Genomic DNA, 17,675 nt, shown 5'->3' on the forward strand with positions numbered 1-17,675 from the left:
GAGACCGACTGGTAGGAGACACACTGGTAGGAGACACAGTGGTAGAGGACAGACTGGTAGGAGACCGACTGGTAGGAGACAGACTGGTAGGAGACACAGTGGTAGAGGACAGACTGGTAGGAGACCGACTGGTAGGAGACAGACTGGTAGGAGACCGACTGGTAGGAGACAGACTGGTAGGAGACCGACTGGTAGGAGACAGACTGGTAGGAGACACAGTGGTAGAGGACAGACTGGTAGGAGACAAAGTGGTAGGAGACAGACTGGTAGGAGACAGACTGGTAGGAGACCGACTGGTAGGAGACAGACTGGTAGGAGACCGACTGGTAGGAGACACAGTGGTAGGAGACAGACTGGTAGAGGACAGACTGGTAGAGGACAGACTGGTAGGAGACCGACTGGTAGGAGACAGACTGGTAGGAGACAGACTGGTAGGAGACAGACTGGTAGGAGACACAGTGGTAGAGGACAGACTGGTAGGAGACAGACTGGTAGGAGACAGACTGGTAGGAGACAGACTGGTAGGAGACACACTGGTAGGAGACACAGTGGTAGAGGACAGACTGGTAGGAGACCGACTGGTAGGAGACACAGTGGTAGAGGACAGACTGGTAGGAGACAAAGTGGTAGGAGACAGACTGGTAGGAGACCGACTGGTAGGAGACCGACTGGTAGGAGACAGACTGGTAGGAGACACAGTGGTAGGAGACACAGTGGTAGGAGACAAAGTGGTAGGAGACACAGTGGTAGGAGACAAAGTGGTAGGAGACAGACTGGTAGGAGACAGTGGTAGGTGACACAGTGGTAGGAGACAAAGTGGTAGGAGACACAGTGGTAGGAGACAAAGTGATAGGATACAGACTGGTAGGAGACAGTGGTAGAGGACAGACTGGTAGGAGACCGACTGGTAGGAGACACACTGGTAGGAGACACAGTGGTAGAGGACAGACTGGTAGGAGACCGACTGGTAGGAGACAGACTGGTAGGAGACAGACTGGTAGGAGACACAGTGGTAGGAGACACAGTGGTAGGAGACAAAGTGGTAGGAGACACAGTGGTAGGAGACAGACTGGTAGGAGACAGACTGGTAGGAGACACAGTGGTAGGAGACAGAGTGGTAGGAGACAAACTGGTAGGATACAGACTGGTAGGAGACAGTGATAGAGGACAGACTGGTAGGAGACCGACTGGTAGGAGACACACTGGTAGGAGACACAGTGGTAGAGGACAGACTGGTAGGAGACCGACTGGTAGGAGACAGACTGGTAGGAGACACAGTGGTAGAGGACAGACTGGTAGGAGACCGACTGGTAGGAGACAGACTGGTAGGAGACCGACTGGTAGGAGACAGACTGGTAGGAGACCGACTGGTAGGAGACAGACTGGTAGGAGACACAGTGGTAGAGGACAGACTGGTAGGAGACAAAGTGGTAGGAGACAGACTGGTAGGAGACAGACTGGTAGGAGACAGACTGGTAGGAGACCGACTGGTAGGAGACCGACTGGTAGGAGACACAGTGGTAGGAGACAGACTGGTAGAGGACAGACTGGTAGGAGACCGACTGGTAGGAGACCGACTGGTAGGAGACAGACTGGTAGGAGACAGAGTGGTAGGAGACAGACTGGTAGGAGACAGTGGTAGGAGGACAGACTGGTAGGAGACAGACTGGTAGGAGACAGACTGGTAGGAGACAGACTGGTAGGAGACACACTGGTAGGAGACACAGTGGTAGAGGACAGACTGGTAGGAGACCGACTGGTAGGAGACACAGTGGTAGAGGACAGACTGGTAGGAGACAAAGTGGTAGGAGACAGACTGGTAGGAGACAGACTGGTAGGAGACACAGTGGTAGGAGACAAAGTGGTAGGAGACACAGTGGTAGGAGACACAGTGGTAGGAGACAAAGTGGTAGGAGACAGACTGGTAGGAGACAAAGTGGTAGGAGACAGACTGGTAGGAGACAGTGGTAGGTGACACAGTGGTAGGAGACAAAGTGGTAGGAGACAAAGTGGTAGGAGACACAGTGGTAGGAGACAAAGTGATAGGATACAGACTGGTAGGAGACAGTGGTAGAGGACAGACTGGTAGGAGACCGACTGGTAGGAGACACACTGGTAGGAGACACAGTGGTAGAGGACAGACTGGTAGGAGACCGACTGGTAGGAGACAGACTGGTAGGAGACACAGTGGTAGAGGACAGACTGGTAGGAGACACACTGGTAGGAGACCGACTGGTAGGAGACAGACTGGTAGGAGACCGACTGGTAGGAGACAGACTGGTAGGAGACACAGTGGTAGGAGACAGACTGGTAGAGGACAGACTGGTAGGAGACAGACAGACTGGTAGAGGACAGACTGGTAGGAGACCGACTGGTAGGAGACAGACTGGTAGGAGACAGACTGGTAGGAGACACAGTGGTAGAGGACAGACTGGTAGGAGACAGACTGGTAGGAGACAGACTGGTAGGAGACAGACTGGTAGGAGACACACTGGTAGGAGACACACTGGTAGGAGACAGACTGGTAGGAGACACACTGGTAGGAGACAGACTGGTAGGACACAGACTGGTAGGAGACACACTGGTAGGAGACAGACTGGTAGGAGACAGACTGGTAGGAGACAGACTGGTAGGAGACATACTGGTAGGAGACACACTGGTAGGAGACAGACTGGTAGGAGACACAGTGGTAGGAGACAGACTGGTAGGACACAGACTGGTAGGACACAGACTGGTAGGAGACACAGTGGTAGGAGACAGACTGGGACAACATGGGGATCATACCATGCCCTCCAGGCAGACAGACAGACAGGGATACAGACAGAGAGACAGACAGGCAGAGAGGCAAATGGGAACCTATTCCCTACATAGTGCACTATATAGGGACTAGGGTACCGTGTGGGATACAGGCTAACTGTACACTGACTACAGTACACTGACTACAGTACACTGACTACAGTACACTGACTACAGTACACTGACTACAATACACTGACTACAATACACTGACTACAATACACTGACTACAGTACACTGACTACAATACACTGACTACAATACACTGACTACAATACACTGACTACACTACACTAACTACACTACACTGACTACAATACACTGACTACAGTACACTGACTACAGTACACTGACTACAAGACACAACATTTTTTACAGAATTATCTAAGAAAACAGCCAGACCTCTCCCCCAATGACCTCCTGGTTTCGACCAATAGAAAACAGCCAGACCTCTCCCCCAATGACCTCCTGGTTTCGACCAATAGAAAACAGCCAGACCTCTCCCCCAATGACCTCCTGGTTTCGACCAATAGGAAAGAACAAGACCTCTCTCCCAATGACCTGGTTTAGACCAATAGGAAACAGCCAGACCTCACCCCCAATGACCTCCTGGTTTAGACCAATAGGAAAGAGCCAGACCTCCCTCCCAATGACCCCCTGGATTAGACCAATGGGAAACAGGAAGGAGACACACACACACAGAGACACACACACACACACACAGAGACACACACACACAGACACACACACACACACAGTCTACATGATCATAAAGGTCAGGGTGAAAAGGTCACAGGGGTTCCCACTAAGGAATATCAAACGCTCACAGAGCAGCTGAGAAGGAAGCGGTGGAATGGTAATTGCTCTTTAACTAAAGGATGCTGGCACAGATAGCATTAGTCACACACAGAGCTCAGAGGTCTTGCTGACTAGCTGCACATGTATGAATGAGGACAGGATGGAAGGGCTTAGCCTCAAGGGAATTAAACCATAATGAAACTGAATCATTCTCATGTCTCTCTCTCTCTCTCTCTCTCTCTCTCCCTCTCCCCCCTCCAGAGGCAGAGCTGGCCCCTAAGAGTGAGCCCTCCCCAGGAGAGGCCACAGCTTTGGAGACTCTGCTCAGAGGGGAGGGACAACTGGATAAGAAGAAAGACATCATCAAGGAGGACGAGACCCTTCTGGAGATACAGGTACGGCAAGAGAGAGGAGACAAACTCAGGGATGAACGCATGCTCACACAGGTGAGAGGACATACACATAGATGCAGGCAGACTTCAACCCAAAGGGGTGACAGTAGGAGGGCGTATTGGCGTAGCTGCAGTCAAATATCTTAACTTCACATTTCTTCACATATCCTTGCTCTAAGATTAGATGGAAACGCAAGAAAAGCTTCCTTCCTGATGTGTGAATTGTGTGAAATGTCTACCTGTCCCTTTGTCACTCTCCTGTCCCCGTCTCCTCACCCCTCTTCCCCCTTCTTCTCACCCTCCTCCTCACTTCTCCCCCTTCTCCTCACCTTTCATCCCCCTCTTCCCCCTTCTTCCCCTCTTCCCCTTCTCCTCCTTCTCCTCACCCCTCCTCCCCCCGTCTCCTCACTTCCCCCCTCCTCCCCCTTCTCCTCACCCCTCCTCCCTGTCCTCCCACCTTCTCCCCCTGTCTCCTCGCCCCTCCTCCCCCCGTCTCCTTACCCCTCCTAACCCTTCTCCTCTCTCTACTGACCCCTCCTTCCCCTTCTCCTCACTTCTCCCCCTTCTCCTCACCCCTCACCCCTTCTCCCCTTCTCTCCTCTCCCCTCACCCGTCCCCCCTTCTCCCCTTCTCTCCTCTCCCAATCCTCCTTCTCCTCTCCCCCTCCTCCCCCACCCTCACCTCACCCCTCCTCCCTCCTTCCCCTCTCCTCCCCCATCTCAACCCTCCTTCCTCTTTCCTCTCCCCACCCCTCCTCCCCTCTCCTCCCCCTTTCTCTCCCTTGTCCCCCTCCACCACCCCCTCATCCCTCCCCTCTCTCGTCATGCCTCCCCCTCTCCTCACCTCTCCTCCCCGCTTCCTCACCTCTCCTCCCCCTCTCCTCACCTCCCCTTCTCCTCTCCTCTCCTCCTCCTCCTCAACTCTCCTCTCCCTCACCTCTCCTCCTCCTCACCTCTCCTCACCTCACCTCACCTCTCCTCCCCCTCTCCTTATCACTGCCTGTTACTCCCCTGCAGAGGGTCTTGGAGGCTGACGAGAATGGGGACGATTTTCATCATGACAATGAGGACTTTGAAGTGGACACTCCGAAGAGGAAGCAGAGGAAAGGAAGGGTGAGTGTTAGAGAGAGAGAGGGGGAGGGAGAGAGAGAGAGAGAGAGAGATGAGGAGGGAGGGAGATGAGGGAGAGGGGTAGGGAGAGAGATGAGGAGGGATGGAGATGAGGGAGAGGGGTAGGGAGAGAGATGAGGAGGAGGGAGAGAGGAGTGGGAGGGAGGAGAGAGGAGGGAGAGGGGAGGAGGGAGAGAGATGGGGGGAGGAGAGATGAGGGAGAGGGAGGGGAGGGAGAGAGATGAGGGGGAGGGAGAGAGGAGAGGAGGGGGGGAGGGAGAGAGGAGAGAGGAGAGGAGAGGAGAGGAGGGAGGGAGCGAGAGAAAGGGGGAGGGAGGAGGTGAGGCAGCGACAGAGAGAGACACAGAGAGAGAGAGAGAGAGAGAGGTCCTACACCGTGGTCCTACACCATACAACCCTGTATACAACAAGCTCAGCCCTGTTCATCAGTTCATGTCTCTTTGTGTAAAAGACCTCTCTTCTACAAGATGGCTGCAGTTTGACAGGGTTGTAATGTTTATGGTCCCATCTTACCCCGTTTATTATTTATTTTTACAGCTGATTCATTTCTATGTCACACCCTTCAACTAGGGTCCGGAGTTGGTTAGGTTAGCCTACCAGATCAGGAAACACTCTGGGCCCCAGGAAAACAGTCCGTCCCCCCTCATCACTCTGAGACCGCCTCTGAAATAACAATGTTAAAAATGGAAGAAAAAAAACCTATCCTTTTTTTAATGATCTAATATTGACATTATGCATTTCTTTTGGTGGTGTGGAGGGGCTTCTGTGTTTATATGTGGCTCAGTGCAGCCCTCAATTGCAGAATTTAACTGCAATTTCAGGTTTCATATTTCAAGTCTCAAAGTAACAAATGTGGAAAATGTCTATACATTTCAGCTGTATCAAAATCATTGCTCCGCTATTGCCATTGATACTGTAGGAGTGTTGTGCTGAATGAGACAATTCTGTTCACAATGTCCTGCTCTGAGGGGGGTAACTGTCCTGTTCTGAGGGGGGTAACTGTCCTGCTCTGAGGGGGGTAACTGTCCTGCTCTGAGGGGGTAACTGTCCTGCTCTGAAACTGTCCTGCTCTGAGGGGGTAACTGTCCTGCTCTGAGGGGGTAACTGTCCTGCTCTGAGGGGGTAACTGTCCTGCTCTGAGGGGGTTAACTGTCCTGTTCTGAGGGGGTAACTGTCCTGCTCTGAGGGGGTAACTGTCCTGCTCTGAGGGGTTAACTGTCCTGTTCTGAGGGGTGTAACTGTCCTGCTCTGAGGGGTGTAACTGTCCTGCTCTGAGGGGTGTAACTGTCCTGCTCTGAGGGGGTAACTGTCCTGCTCTGAGGGGGTAACTGTCCTGCTCTGAGGGGGTAACTAAACTGTCCAGCTCTGAAGGAGGTAACTGTCCAGCTCTGAGGGGGTAACTGTCCTGCTCTGAGGGGCGTAACTGTCCTGTTCTGAGGGGGTAACTGTCCAGCTCTGAGGGGGTAACTGTCCAGCTCTGAGGGGGTAACTGTCCAGCTCTGAGGGGGTAACTGTCCTGCTCTGAGGGGGTAACTGTCCTGCTCTGAGGGGGTAACTGTCCTGCTCTGAGGGGGTAACTGTCCTGCTCTGAGGGGGGTAACTGTCCTGCTCTGAGGGTGGTAACTGTCCTGCTCTGAGGGGGACCAGTGTCCTGCTCTGAGGGGGGTAACTGTCCTGCTCTGAGGGGGGTAACTGTCCTGCTCTGAGGGGGACCAGTGTCCTGCTCTGAGGGGGGTAACTGTCCTGCTCTGAGGGGGGTAACTGTCCTGCTCTGAGGGGGGTAACTGTCCTGCTCTGAGGGGGGTAACTGTCCTGCTCTGAGGGGGACCAGTGTCCTGCTCTGAGGGTGGTAACTGTCCTGCTCTGAGGGGGACCAGTGTCCTGCTCTGAGGGGGGTAACTGTCCTGCTCTGAGGGGGGTAACTGTCCTGCTCTGAGAGGGGACCAGTGTCTTGCGTTACCTCCAGATGTAGCGTTAGAGACGTAACAAGTTCACATGATTAAAGAGGTATAGTCGAGGGCATTCTCACGAGACCTCTAGAGAATCTGTCGTAGTGTGAAAAGGATGAAAGAATGTGGGAAAGAGGAAGGGTTCCTATCGTGAAGGTTCCTGTTCTTCTCTCTCCACAGGGCCGAGGATCCAGCCGCAGGAGGCCGGAGGCTGTGTCCAACGACGACGTGGATAAACCTTACGTCTGTGACAGTAAGACAACAGCAAACTCCCAGATGTCTCCTATATTTCTGTAACACAGTGAAAAACGTTGTTACGTTAATAACATTAATGACACCTGACCTGAGAAGCTTATCTGAATATTCCTATGTAGACACAGTTTGAGTACATTTTGTTTGGTTTGTTTTATTTGTTAGGTCTCAATATTCTATATATTTTTGTACTTATCTAAAGGTGAAGGTGTGTCTGTATCTGGACATTAACAGCTGCCTAAGATAGTTTTAGATCATTAACCTTATTTGGCTTTCATCGGGACGAGAGCAACCCTCTTTCCCTCCCTCTAGAATGGAGATAGCCGAGTATGTGGATAGTCCAGCTAGCATGTCGGACGTTAGCATAGCATGCTACTTCTAAAGAAAAACGTCAGAGAAACTGGTGCTCATGTCATTAGATATTATAGCCTCTTTGAATGAAACTCACTCTCATTTCTTTTCTTTTTCTTTCATTTTTCTTTTTCTCTCATTTGCTTTTCTGTCTCCTTTGTTCCTTCCAGACAGATACAAACAAAAGCATAACTCAAAAACTGCTGACTCAGGTATATGGACTTGTCGCTATCTTTTCTCTGTCTGGCTTCTCTGATGAAAAGATCAGGGGCTACTGGTGCTGCTACTGGGGCTGCTGCTACTGGGGCTGCTGCTACTGGGGCTGGGGCTGCTGCTACTGGGGCTGCTGCTACTGGGGCTGCTGCTACCGGGGCTGCTGCTACCGGGGCTGCTGCTACCGGGGCTGCTGCTACCGGTGCTGCTGCTACTGGTGCTGCTGCTGGTGGGGCTGCTGCTCCTGGGGCCCCTGCTGGTGGGGCTGCTACTGGTGCTGCTACTGGGGCTGCTGGTGGGGCTGCTACTGGTGCTGCTACTGGGGCTGCTGCTGGGGCTGCTGGTGGGGCTGCTACTGGGGCTGCTGGTGGGGCTGCTGGTGGGGCTGCTACTGGTGCTGCTGCTGCTGGTGGGGCTGCTGCTCCTGGTGCTGCTACTGGGGCTGCTGGTGGGGCTGCTACTGGTGCTGCTACTGGGGCTGCTGGTGGGGCTGCTACTGGTGCTGCTACTGGGGCTGCTACTGGGGCTGCTGCTGGGGCTGCTGCTACTGGGGCTGCTGCTGGGGCTGCTGCTACTGGTGCTACTTACTGGGGCTGCTACTGGGGCTGCTGCTACTGGGGCTGCTGCTACTGGGGCTGATACTCGTGCTGCTACTGGTGCTGGGGCTGCTACTGGGGCTGCTGCTACTGGGGCTGCTGCTACTGGGGCTGGGGCTTCTACTGGTGCTGCTGCTACTGGTGCTGCTGCTACTGGGGCTGCTGCTACTGGGGCTGCTGCTACTGGGGCTGCTGCTACTGGGGCTGCAGCTACTGGGGCTGCTACTGGGGCTGCTACGGGGGCTACTACGGGGGCTGATACTACTGGTGCTGCTACCGGGGCTGCTGCTACTGGGGCTGCTGCTACTGGGGCTGCTGCTACTGGGGCTGCTGCTACTGGGGCTGCTACTACTGGGGCTGCTGCTGGGGCTGCTACTGGGGCTGCTGCTGGTGGGGCTGCTGCTACTGGTGCTGCTACTGGGGCTGCTGCTGGGGCTGCTCGTGGGGCTGCTACTGGTGCTGTTACTGGGGCTGCTGCTGAGGCTGCTACTGGTGCTGCTACCGGGGCTGCTACCGGGGCTGCTGCTAACGGGGCTGCTGCTACTGGGGTTGGGTTGAGCTAGCCTGGGTCGCGTTCAGATGGGTACAACGTTACAGGACATCCAGATAGAAATATATTTAGTAGAACAGATATGAATCTAAGTCATATAGAATAGGGAATAATGTCAGCTCTATACAGTCGATTTCTGTGTTGCACCGTCCTGAATGCGACTCTGCTTGGCTTTTTGTTTTTCTTTCTACTTTGACTAACAATAGGATTGGCTAAAGAATAAAGGCGTCTGGCTTCCATGCTACGTTTGAGCTAAACCAATATTTATCGCTATTGTACTTTGTATTTGCATAAGCATTGATTCTTAATTTCCAAGACCAAAGCAAGCTTGCATGGCACTAACATAACTCTACAGTTATCTGCTGGTTTGTTATCAAGTTGCTGGGGAGGTGTGATCTTAAGGCATCAGCTGAGCTAACGCATGTTTCTGCAGCGTTGTAACAACCTAACCTGCTGTCACTGACAACCTAACCTGCTGTCACTGACAACCTAACCTGCTGTCACTGACAACCTAACCTGCTGTCACTGCGATGTTACCAAACAAACCTAACCTGCTGTCACTGCGATGTTACCAAACAAACCTAACCTGCTGTCACTGCGATGTTACCAAACAAACCTAACCTGCTGTCACTGCGATGTTACCAAACAAACCTAACCTGCTGTCACTGCGATGTTACCAAACAAACCTAACCTGCTGTCACTGCGATGTTACCAAACAAACCTAACCTGCTGTCACTGCGAGGTTACCAAACAAACCTAACCTGCTGTCACTGCGATGTTACCAAACGAACCTAACCTGCTGTCACTGCGATGTTACCAAACAAACCTAACCTGCTGTCACTGCGATGTTACCAAACAAACCTAACCTGCTGTCACTGCGATGTTACCAAACAAACCTAACCTGTGCTAAAAAAGTGTTCACTTTTTACCCCACATCGTTTCTTCTACGATGGCTACAGGATGTGTTGGAGTACTACTGCTGTGTCTCTTCCCAGACAGGACATTCATTGAGACGTTATTAATATAAGTCATCATAGGCTAGTGTCCTAGCAGGAATGTACTGGTAAATGACTTCTCTAGTGTTGTTGTTAGTTAGACAATTAGAAGTCTCAATGCCCTCAGATGTCTTTTTGAAAGAAAAAGCCCCGTTCAACATAACATTTAGTACTGTGTAAACGGTTGGTCCTTTGCCTTGAGAGCTGGGGCGTGTTCAGTAGTGCACACAGTAGCAAAACGTTTTGAAACAGAAACAGTGAGTTTGTTATTGGACTCGGTCAGTTAGAACCAGTTCTCTCTGGTTTAGAACATTTTCTCATGTTTCTGTGGTTCTAATATATTCTAATGCTTCTGTGTTCTGTGGTTCTAATGTATTCTAATGCTTCTGTGTTCTGTGGTTCTAATGTATTCTAATGCTTCTGTGTTCTGTGGTTCTAATGTATTCTAATGCTTCTGTGTTCTGTGGTTCTAATGTATTCTAATGCTTCTGTGTTCTGTGGTTCTAATGTATTCTAATGCTTCTGTGTTCTGTGGTTCTAATGTATTCTAATGCTTCTGTGGTTCTACAGTCTGTGGGAAGCGCTATAAGAACCGTCCAGGTCTGAGCTACCACTACGCACACACACACCTGGCAGAGGAAGAGGGGGAGGAGAGGGAGGAGAGGGAGGAAGAGATGCCACCGACCCCGCCACCACACCGACCAGACCCAGACCCCGACAACCACAAACGTAAGAGACGACTGTGTGATCTGGGTCTTTAACTAGTTGTAGTGCAGAGTTCTAAAAGTTGGTGATTAAAACATCTTATAACAGCTCTTACATCTTACTGTATGTGTGTTGCTAGTCCTCTGTGGACTAAACTGAACAACACAGGCAGGATCACAATAGAACTGCATTATGGATAATGATTAACACTGTAGCTTTTGGGATGCCGCCTCAAATAGCATCTTTAGGACTTCCTCCTCAAGCGTCTTCCTCTCGATTTACGGTCTTGCCAATTCTGTTAATGTCATTATCAAGTCAAGGAGAAGAAACAGACTGGTACCCCGGTGTCATTATCAAGTCAAGGAGGAGAAACAGACTGGTACCCCGGTGTCATTATCAAGTCAAGGAGAAGAAACAGACTGGCACCCCGGTGTCATTATCAAGTCAAGGAGAAGAAACAGACTGGCACCCCGGTGTCATTATCAAGTCAAGGAGGAGAAACAGACTGGTACCCCGGTGTCATTATCAAGTCAAGGAGGAGAAACAGACTGGCACCCCGGTGTCATTATCAAGTCAAGGAGGAGAAACAGACTGGCACCCCAGTGTCATTATCAAGTCAAGGAGAGGAAACAGACTGGTACCCCGGTGTCATTATCAAGTCAAGGAGGAGAAACAGACTGGTACCCCGGTGTCATTATCAAGTCAAGGAGGAGAAACAGACTGGTACCCCGGTGTCATTATCAAGTCAAGGAGGAGAAACAGACTGGCACCCTGGTGTCATTATCAAGTCAAGGAGGAGAAACAGACTGGCACCCCAGTGTCATTATCAAGTCAAGGAGAGGAAACAGACTGGCACCCCGGTGTCATTATCAAGTCAAGGAGCGGAAACAGACTGGCACCCCGGTGTCATTATCAAGTCAAGGAGGAGAAACAGACTGGCACCCCGGTGTCATTATCAAGTCAAGGAGAAGAAACAGACTGGTACCCCGGTGTCATTATCAAGTCAAGGAGAAGAAACAGACTGGCACCCCAGTGTCATTATCAAGTCAAGGAGGAGAAACAGACTGGCACCCCGGTGTCATTATCAAGTCAAGGAGAAGAAACAGACTGGCACTCCAGTGTCATTATTAAGTCAAGGTGGAGAAACAGACTGGCACCCCGGTGTCATTATCAAGTCAAGGAGAAGAAACAGACTGACACCTGGTGTCATTATCAAGTCAAGGAGAAGAAACAGACTGGCACCCCGGTGTCATTATCAAGTCAAGGAGAAGAAACAGACTGGCACCCCAGTGTCATTATCAAGTCAAGGAGGAGAAACAGACTGGCACCCCGGTGTCATTATCAAGTCAAGGAGAAGAAACAGACTGGCACCCCGGTGTCATTATCAAGTCAAGGAGAAGAAACAGACTGGCACCCCGGTGTCATTATCAAGTCAAGGAGGAGAAACAGACTGGCACCCCGGTGTCATTATCAAGTCAAGGAGGAGAAACAGACTGGCACCCCGGTGTCATTATCAAGTCAAGGAGGAGAAACAGACTGGCACCCCGGTGTCATTATCAAGTCAAGGAGGAGAAACAGACTGGCACCCCAGTGTCATTATCAAGTCAAGGAGAAGAAACAGACTGGCACCCCAGTGTCATTATCAAGTCAAGGAGGAGAAACAGACTGGCACCCCGGTATCATTATCAAGTCAAGGAGAAGAAACAGACTGGCACCCCGGTGTCATTATCAAGTCAAGGAGGAGAAACAGACTGGCACCCCGGTGTCATTATCAAGTCAAGGAGGAGAAACAGACTGGCACCCCAGTGTCATTATCAAATCAAGGTGGAGAAACAGACTGGCACCCCGGTATCATTATCAAGTCAAGGAGAAGAAACAGACTGGCACCCCGGTGTCATTATCAAGTCAAGGAGAAGAAACAGACTGGCACCCCAGTGTCATTATCAAGTCAAGGAGAAAGAAACAGACTGACACCCCAGTGCCATTATCAAGTCAAGGAGAAGAAACAGACTGGCACCCGGGCGACTTCTTCTCTCACACCTGTCTTCCCCCTCCACAGCTCAGAGGGCGGCAGATGGCTCCATCATCCCTAACGACTACTGTGACTTCTGTCTGGGAGACTCTGACTCTAACAGGAAGACTGGCCAGGCTGAGGAGCTGGTGTCCTGCTCTGACTGCGGTCGCTCCGGTGAGTAGACTGTACTATAGACTGTACTATAGACTGTACTACAGGCTGCACTACAGACTGCACTATAGACTGTACTACAGACTGTACTACAGACTGCACTACAGACTGCACTACAGACTGCTCTACAGATTGTACTATAGACAGCACTATAGACTGTACTACAGACTGCACTACAGACTGCACTATAGACTGTACTACAGACTGCACTACAGACTGCACTACAGATTGTACTATAGACAGCACTATAGACTGTACTACAGACTGCACTACAGACTGCACTACAGACTGCACTACAGACAGCACTATAGACTGTACTATAGACAGCACTATAGACTGTACTACAGACTGCACTACAGACTGCACTACAGACTGTACTATAGACTGCACTACAGACTGTACTATAGACTGCACTATAGACTGCACTATAGACTGCACTACAGACTGCACTACAGTCTACACTACAGACTGCACTAGAGACTGCACTATAGACTGCACTATAGACTGCACTACATACTGCACTATAGACTGTACCAATAGACTGTACTACAGACTGCACTATAGACTGCACTACATACGGCACTATATCAAATCAAATCAAATAGATTTATATAGCCCTTCGTACATCAGCTGATATCTCAAAGTGCTGTACAGAAACCCAGCCTAAAACCCCAAACAGCAAGCAATGCAGGTGTAGAAGCACTATAGACTGCACTATAGACTGTACCAATAGACTGTACTACAGAATGCACTATAGACTGTACTACAGACTGCACTATAGACTGTACTACATACTGCACTATAGACTTCACTATAGACTGTACTACAGACTTTACTATAGACTGTACTACAGACTGCACTATAGACTGTACTACAGACTGCACTATAGACTGTACTACAGACTGCACTATAGACTGTACTACATACTGCACTATAGACTGCACTACATACTGCACTACATACTGCACTATAGACTGTACTACAGACTGCACTATAGACTGTACTACATACTGCACTATATACTGCACTATAGACTACTACAGACTGTACTATAGACTGTACTATAGACTGCACTATAGATGGTACTACATACTGCACTATAGACTGCACTATAGACTGTACTATAGACTGTACTACAGACTTCACTATAGACTGTACTACAGACTGCACTATAGACGGTACTACAGACTGTGCTATAGACTGTACTATAGACTGTACTATAGACTTCACTATAGACTGCACTATAGACTGCACTACAGACTGCACTATAGACTGCACTATAGACTGCACTATAGACTGCACTACAGACTGCACTATAGTCTGCACTACAGACTGTACTATAGACTGCACTATAGACTGCACTATAGACTGCACTATAGACTGTACTACAGACAGTACTATAGACTGCACTATAGACTGCACTATAGACTGCACTATAGACTGTTCTATAGACTGGACTGCTGCGTGTCTCTGGTTCAGCAGAGCTGTACATACTGTAGGAAGGCCAAACAGCGTCCTTCATAACTATAGATGACCCACACTTTAAAACTTAAACTGTAAATATATTATTCTAATATTTCACAATGTATTATTCCCAAGGATAATATTAGTGAGACATAATTCAATCACAAAATAGTATAATGCCAATGCTGTATCCCTCTGTGTTTTCTCTGTCCGGTAGCGAACAGTGAGGACACAAAGTCTCGTTAGATAGGTCTGAAATCTCCCCCCCGTCACATACAGTAGTTCATTCCGTATCGGATTTAAACCCAAATATAAACTGGTCCTACACCTCTTGGCCATGCTACAATTACCTCTGGACTGTAAGGGTGTGGAGGAGGGTTGTGCCCGGACTCTTGAGTCGCTCCATTGGCCAGAGAGGACGGTTAGCCGAGAGGTGAGAACCAATCGGCATGTTCAATGTCCCTCTGGCTAAAAGAGACCATTGAAACCGGCTGATGTAAAGAAGATGATTGGATGAATGTGTTTAGTCGTTGGTCCACCAGGATGGGAGACTCTACCTATCCAAATACCTAGACAATCACAGTTTCACTCTGGCTCTCGGGCCCAAGATGGGCTAGAAAATGTGTCTAGCAACTTATCTTAAATTGATTGTTTAGACATAAAACTGAGAGAGAGAGAGACAGAGAGACAGAGACAGAGAGACAGAGACGGAGAGACAGAGACGGAGAGACAGAGACGGAGAGACAGAGACGGAGAGAGAGAGACGGAGAGAGAGAGACAGAGAGACAGAGAGACAGAGAGAGAGAGAGACAGAGAGACAGACAGAGAGACAGACAGACAGAGACAGACAGAGACAGACAGACAGACAGACAGACAGACAGACAGACAGACAGACAGACAGACAGACAGACAGACAGACAGACAGACAGACAGACAGACAGACAGACAGACAGACAGACAGACAGACAGACAGACAGACAGAGAGAGAGAGAGAGAGAGAGCGAGCAAGGCAGCACTGTGTGTTTGGCTGCTTGCCCAGTCCTGTGATTCTCTGCCAGGACTGTCTGGTTTCAGAGATGAGTGTTTAGGTTTTAGTTTATGGCTCATTGACATCCCATTGACAGTCATTGACACTCTGATGAGAACTATGAATGGGTAATGGTTTTTATTGTTACTGACAACACCACTATAGAAAATGTAGGACGGTCACAAGTCTGCTGTATCTCAGTCAGCAGAAGCCAGGTTGTATCTATAAAGGCTACAGTTAACCATAGTGTGACTTTAGCCACAACTTGTCATGACTTATGAATGACCTACCTGTCTCTGAGGAGACAGACAGCAACTGGATACCTGCTCTACTCATTTAACATCTATCTACAGGATCTAGCTTTATTCACCGTTATTGGAGTTTAGAAAAACAATCGCAGATGTTGTCTTTCTGAGTTGCGATGTAAATGAGGCATCCTCCCTCCCTCCCTCCATCCCTTCCTTCCTTCCTTCCTTCCTTCCTTCCTTCCTTCCTTCCTTCCTTCCTTCCTTCCTTCCTTCCTTCCTTCCTTCCTTCCTTCCTTCCTTCCTTCCTTCCTTCCTTCCTTCCTTCCTTCCTTCCTTCCTTCCTTCCTTCCCTCCCTCCCTCCCTCCTTCCCCTCCTCCATCCCTTCCTTCCTTCCTTCCTTCCCTCCCTCCCTCCCTCCCTCCCTAGGCCACCCAACCTGTCTGCAGTTCACAGACAACATGATGATGGCGGTGAAGACCTACCAGTGGCAGTGCATCGAGTGCAAGTCCTGCAGTCTCTGTGGCACCTCTGAAAACGACGTAAGTGCTTGGAATAACAGTTTCTAGAACTCGGGCCGGTATTCAAAAAGTGCCTAGTCTGAAACTCCTTAATCTGGGCCCAGAAGATTCCTTTAGACTGAAGACTCTTGTTATCTCCTACAACTACCTAGCCTTTAGGCTTTAGCTCAGTGGGATACTATTGTCTTGACAGGCATTTCTGTGAGTTCACAATTTAACATTGTGTCAGTTACCACGTTGTCCCAGTTACCACGTTGTCCCACACGTTGTCCCAGTTACCACGTTGTCCCAGTTACCACGTTGTCCCAGTTACCACGTTGTCCCAGTTACCACGTTGTCCCAGTTACCACGTTGTCCCAGTTACCACGTTGTCTCAGTTACCACGTTGTCTCAGTTACCACGTTGTCCCAGTTACCACGTTGTCCCAGTTACCACGTTGTCTCAGTTACCACGTTGTCCCAGTTACCACGTTGTCCCAGTTACCACATTGTGTCAGTTACCACATTGTGTCAGTTACCACGTTGTGTCAGTTACCACGTTGTCTCAGTTACCACGTTGTCTTAGTTACCACGTTGTCTCAGTTACCACGTTGTCTCAGTTACCACGTTGTCCCAGTTACCACGTTGTCTCAGTTACCACGTTGTCTCAGTTACCACGTTGTCCCAGTTACCACGTTGTCCCAGTTACCACGTTGTCCCAGTTACCACGTTGTCCCAGTTACCACGTTGTCTCAGTTACCACGTTGTCTCAGTTACCACGTTGTCTCAGTTACAACGTTGTCCCAGTTACCACATTGTCCCAGTTACCATGTTGTCTTAGTTACCAGTTACCACGTTGTCTCAGTTACCACACTGTCTCAGTTACCACGTTGTCTCAGTTACCACGTTGTCTCAGTTACCACGTTGTCCCAGTTACCAGTTACCACATTGTCTTAGTTACCACGTTGTCCCAGTTACCACATTGTCCCAGTTACCACGTTGTCTTAGTTACCAGTTACCACGTTGTCTCAGTTACCACACTGTCTCAGTTACCACGTTGTCTCAGTTACCACGATGTCTCAGTTACCACGTTGTCTCAGTTACCACGTTGTCCCAGTTACCACGTTGTCTGAGTTACCACTGCTACCACTGTCTTGAGAAGTGAGTTACCACGTCTCTGTGTCTGTGACCAGCTGTTACCTGTGACCACATGTGCCCACCTCCTGAAGGTACTGTCTACTGATATATTATAGACCCCTGAGTTATACTGTATATATTATAGACTACTGAGTTATACTGTATTATAGACCCCTGAGTTATACTGACCAGCTGTTGTTCTGTGACTGTATATATTATAGACTGTGACAGAGGATACCACATGTACTGTATATATTATAGACCCCTGTATATATTATAGACTACAACCTCCTGATACTGTATATATTATAGACTACTGAGTTATACTGTATATATTATAGACCCCTGAGTTATACTGTATATATTATAGACTACTGAGTTATACTGTAT

General features: G+C 49.6%; 2 protein-coding genes across 2 annotated transcripts in view; one reads left to right on the plus strand and one right to left on the minus strand.

Annotated features, from left to right (window-relative positions):
• LOC115115793 (zinc finger protein DPF3-like) overlaps positions 1-17,675 on the plus strand; it is a 90,480-nt gene that overhangs the window by 57,003 nt on the left and 15,802 nt on the right. Inside the window, exons 7-13 of the mRNA XM_065026096.1 lie at positions 3,856-3,989; positions 5,003-5,098; positions 7,246-7,318; positions 7,839-7,880; positions 10,593-10,751; positions 12,787-12,915; positions 16,079-16,191. Of these exons, the coding sequence (XP_064882168.1) occupies positions 3,856-3,989; positions 5,003-5,098; positions 7,246-7,318; positions 7,839-7,880; positions 10,593-10,751; positions 12,787-12,915; positions 16,079-16,191 (746 nt within the window). The remainder of the gene's footprint in view (positions 1-3,855; positions 3,990-5,002; positions 5,099-7,245; positions 7,319-7,838; positions 7,881-10,592; positions 10,752-12,786; positions 12,916-16,078; positions 16,192-17,675) is intronic.
• Positions 7,933-10,035, minus strand: LOC135574628 (uncharacterized protein DDB_G0271670-like). Its single transcript, XM_065026074.1, has 3 exons — positions 9,950-10,035; positions 8,554-9,041; positions 7,933-8,507 (listed from the first exon to the last, which is right to left on the minus strand). The coding sequence occupies exons 1-3, from the start codon at positions 10,033-10,035 to the stop codon at positions 7,933-7,935; spliced, it is 1,149 nt and encodes a 382-aa protein (XP_064882146.1).

This window comes from Oncorhynchus nerka, linkage group LG13 (genome assembly GCF_034236695.1).
Source record: "Oncorhynchus nerka isolate Pitt River linkage group LG13, Oner_Uvic_2.0, whole genome shotgun sequence".
Lineage (NCBI taxonomy): Eukaryota > Metazoa > Chordata > Actinopteri > Salmoniformes > Salmonidae > Oncorhynchus > Oncorhynchus nerka.

Coding starts and splice junctions, on each gene's coding strand:
- LOC135574628 (XM_065026074.1), bottom strand. CDS start 10,035: ATGAATGTCCTGTCTGGGAAGAGACACAGCAGTAGTACTCCAACACAT. Junction 9,042..9,949: donor GAAACGATGTGGGGTAAAAA/GTGAACACTTTT, acceptor AACGCGACCCAG/GCTAGCTCAACCCAACCCCA. Junction 8,508..8,553: donor CCCCAGTAGCAGCAGCCCCA/GTAGCAGCCCCA, acceptor CAGCCCCAGTAG/CAGCAGCCCCAGTAGCAGCA.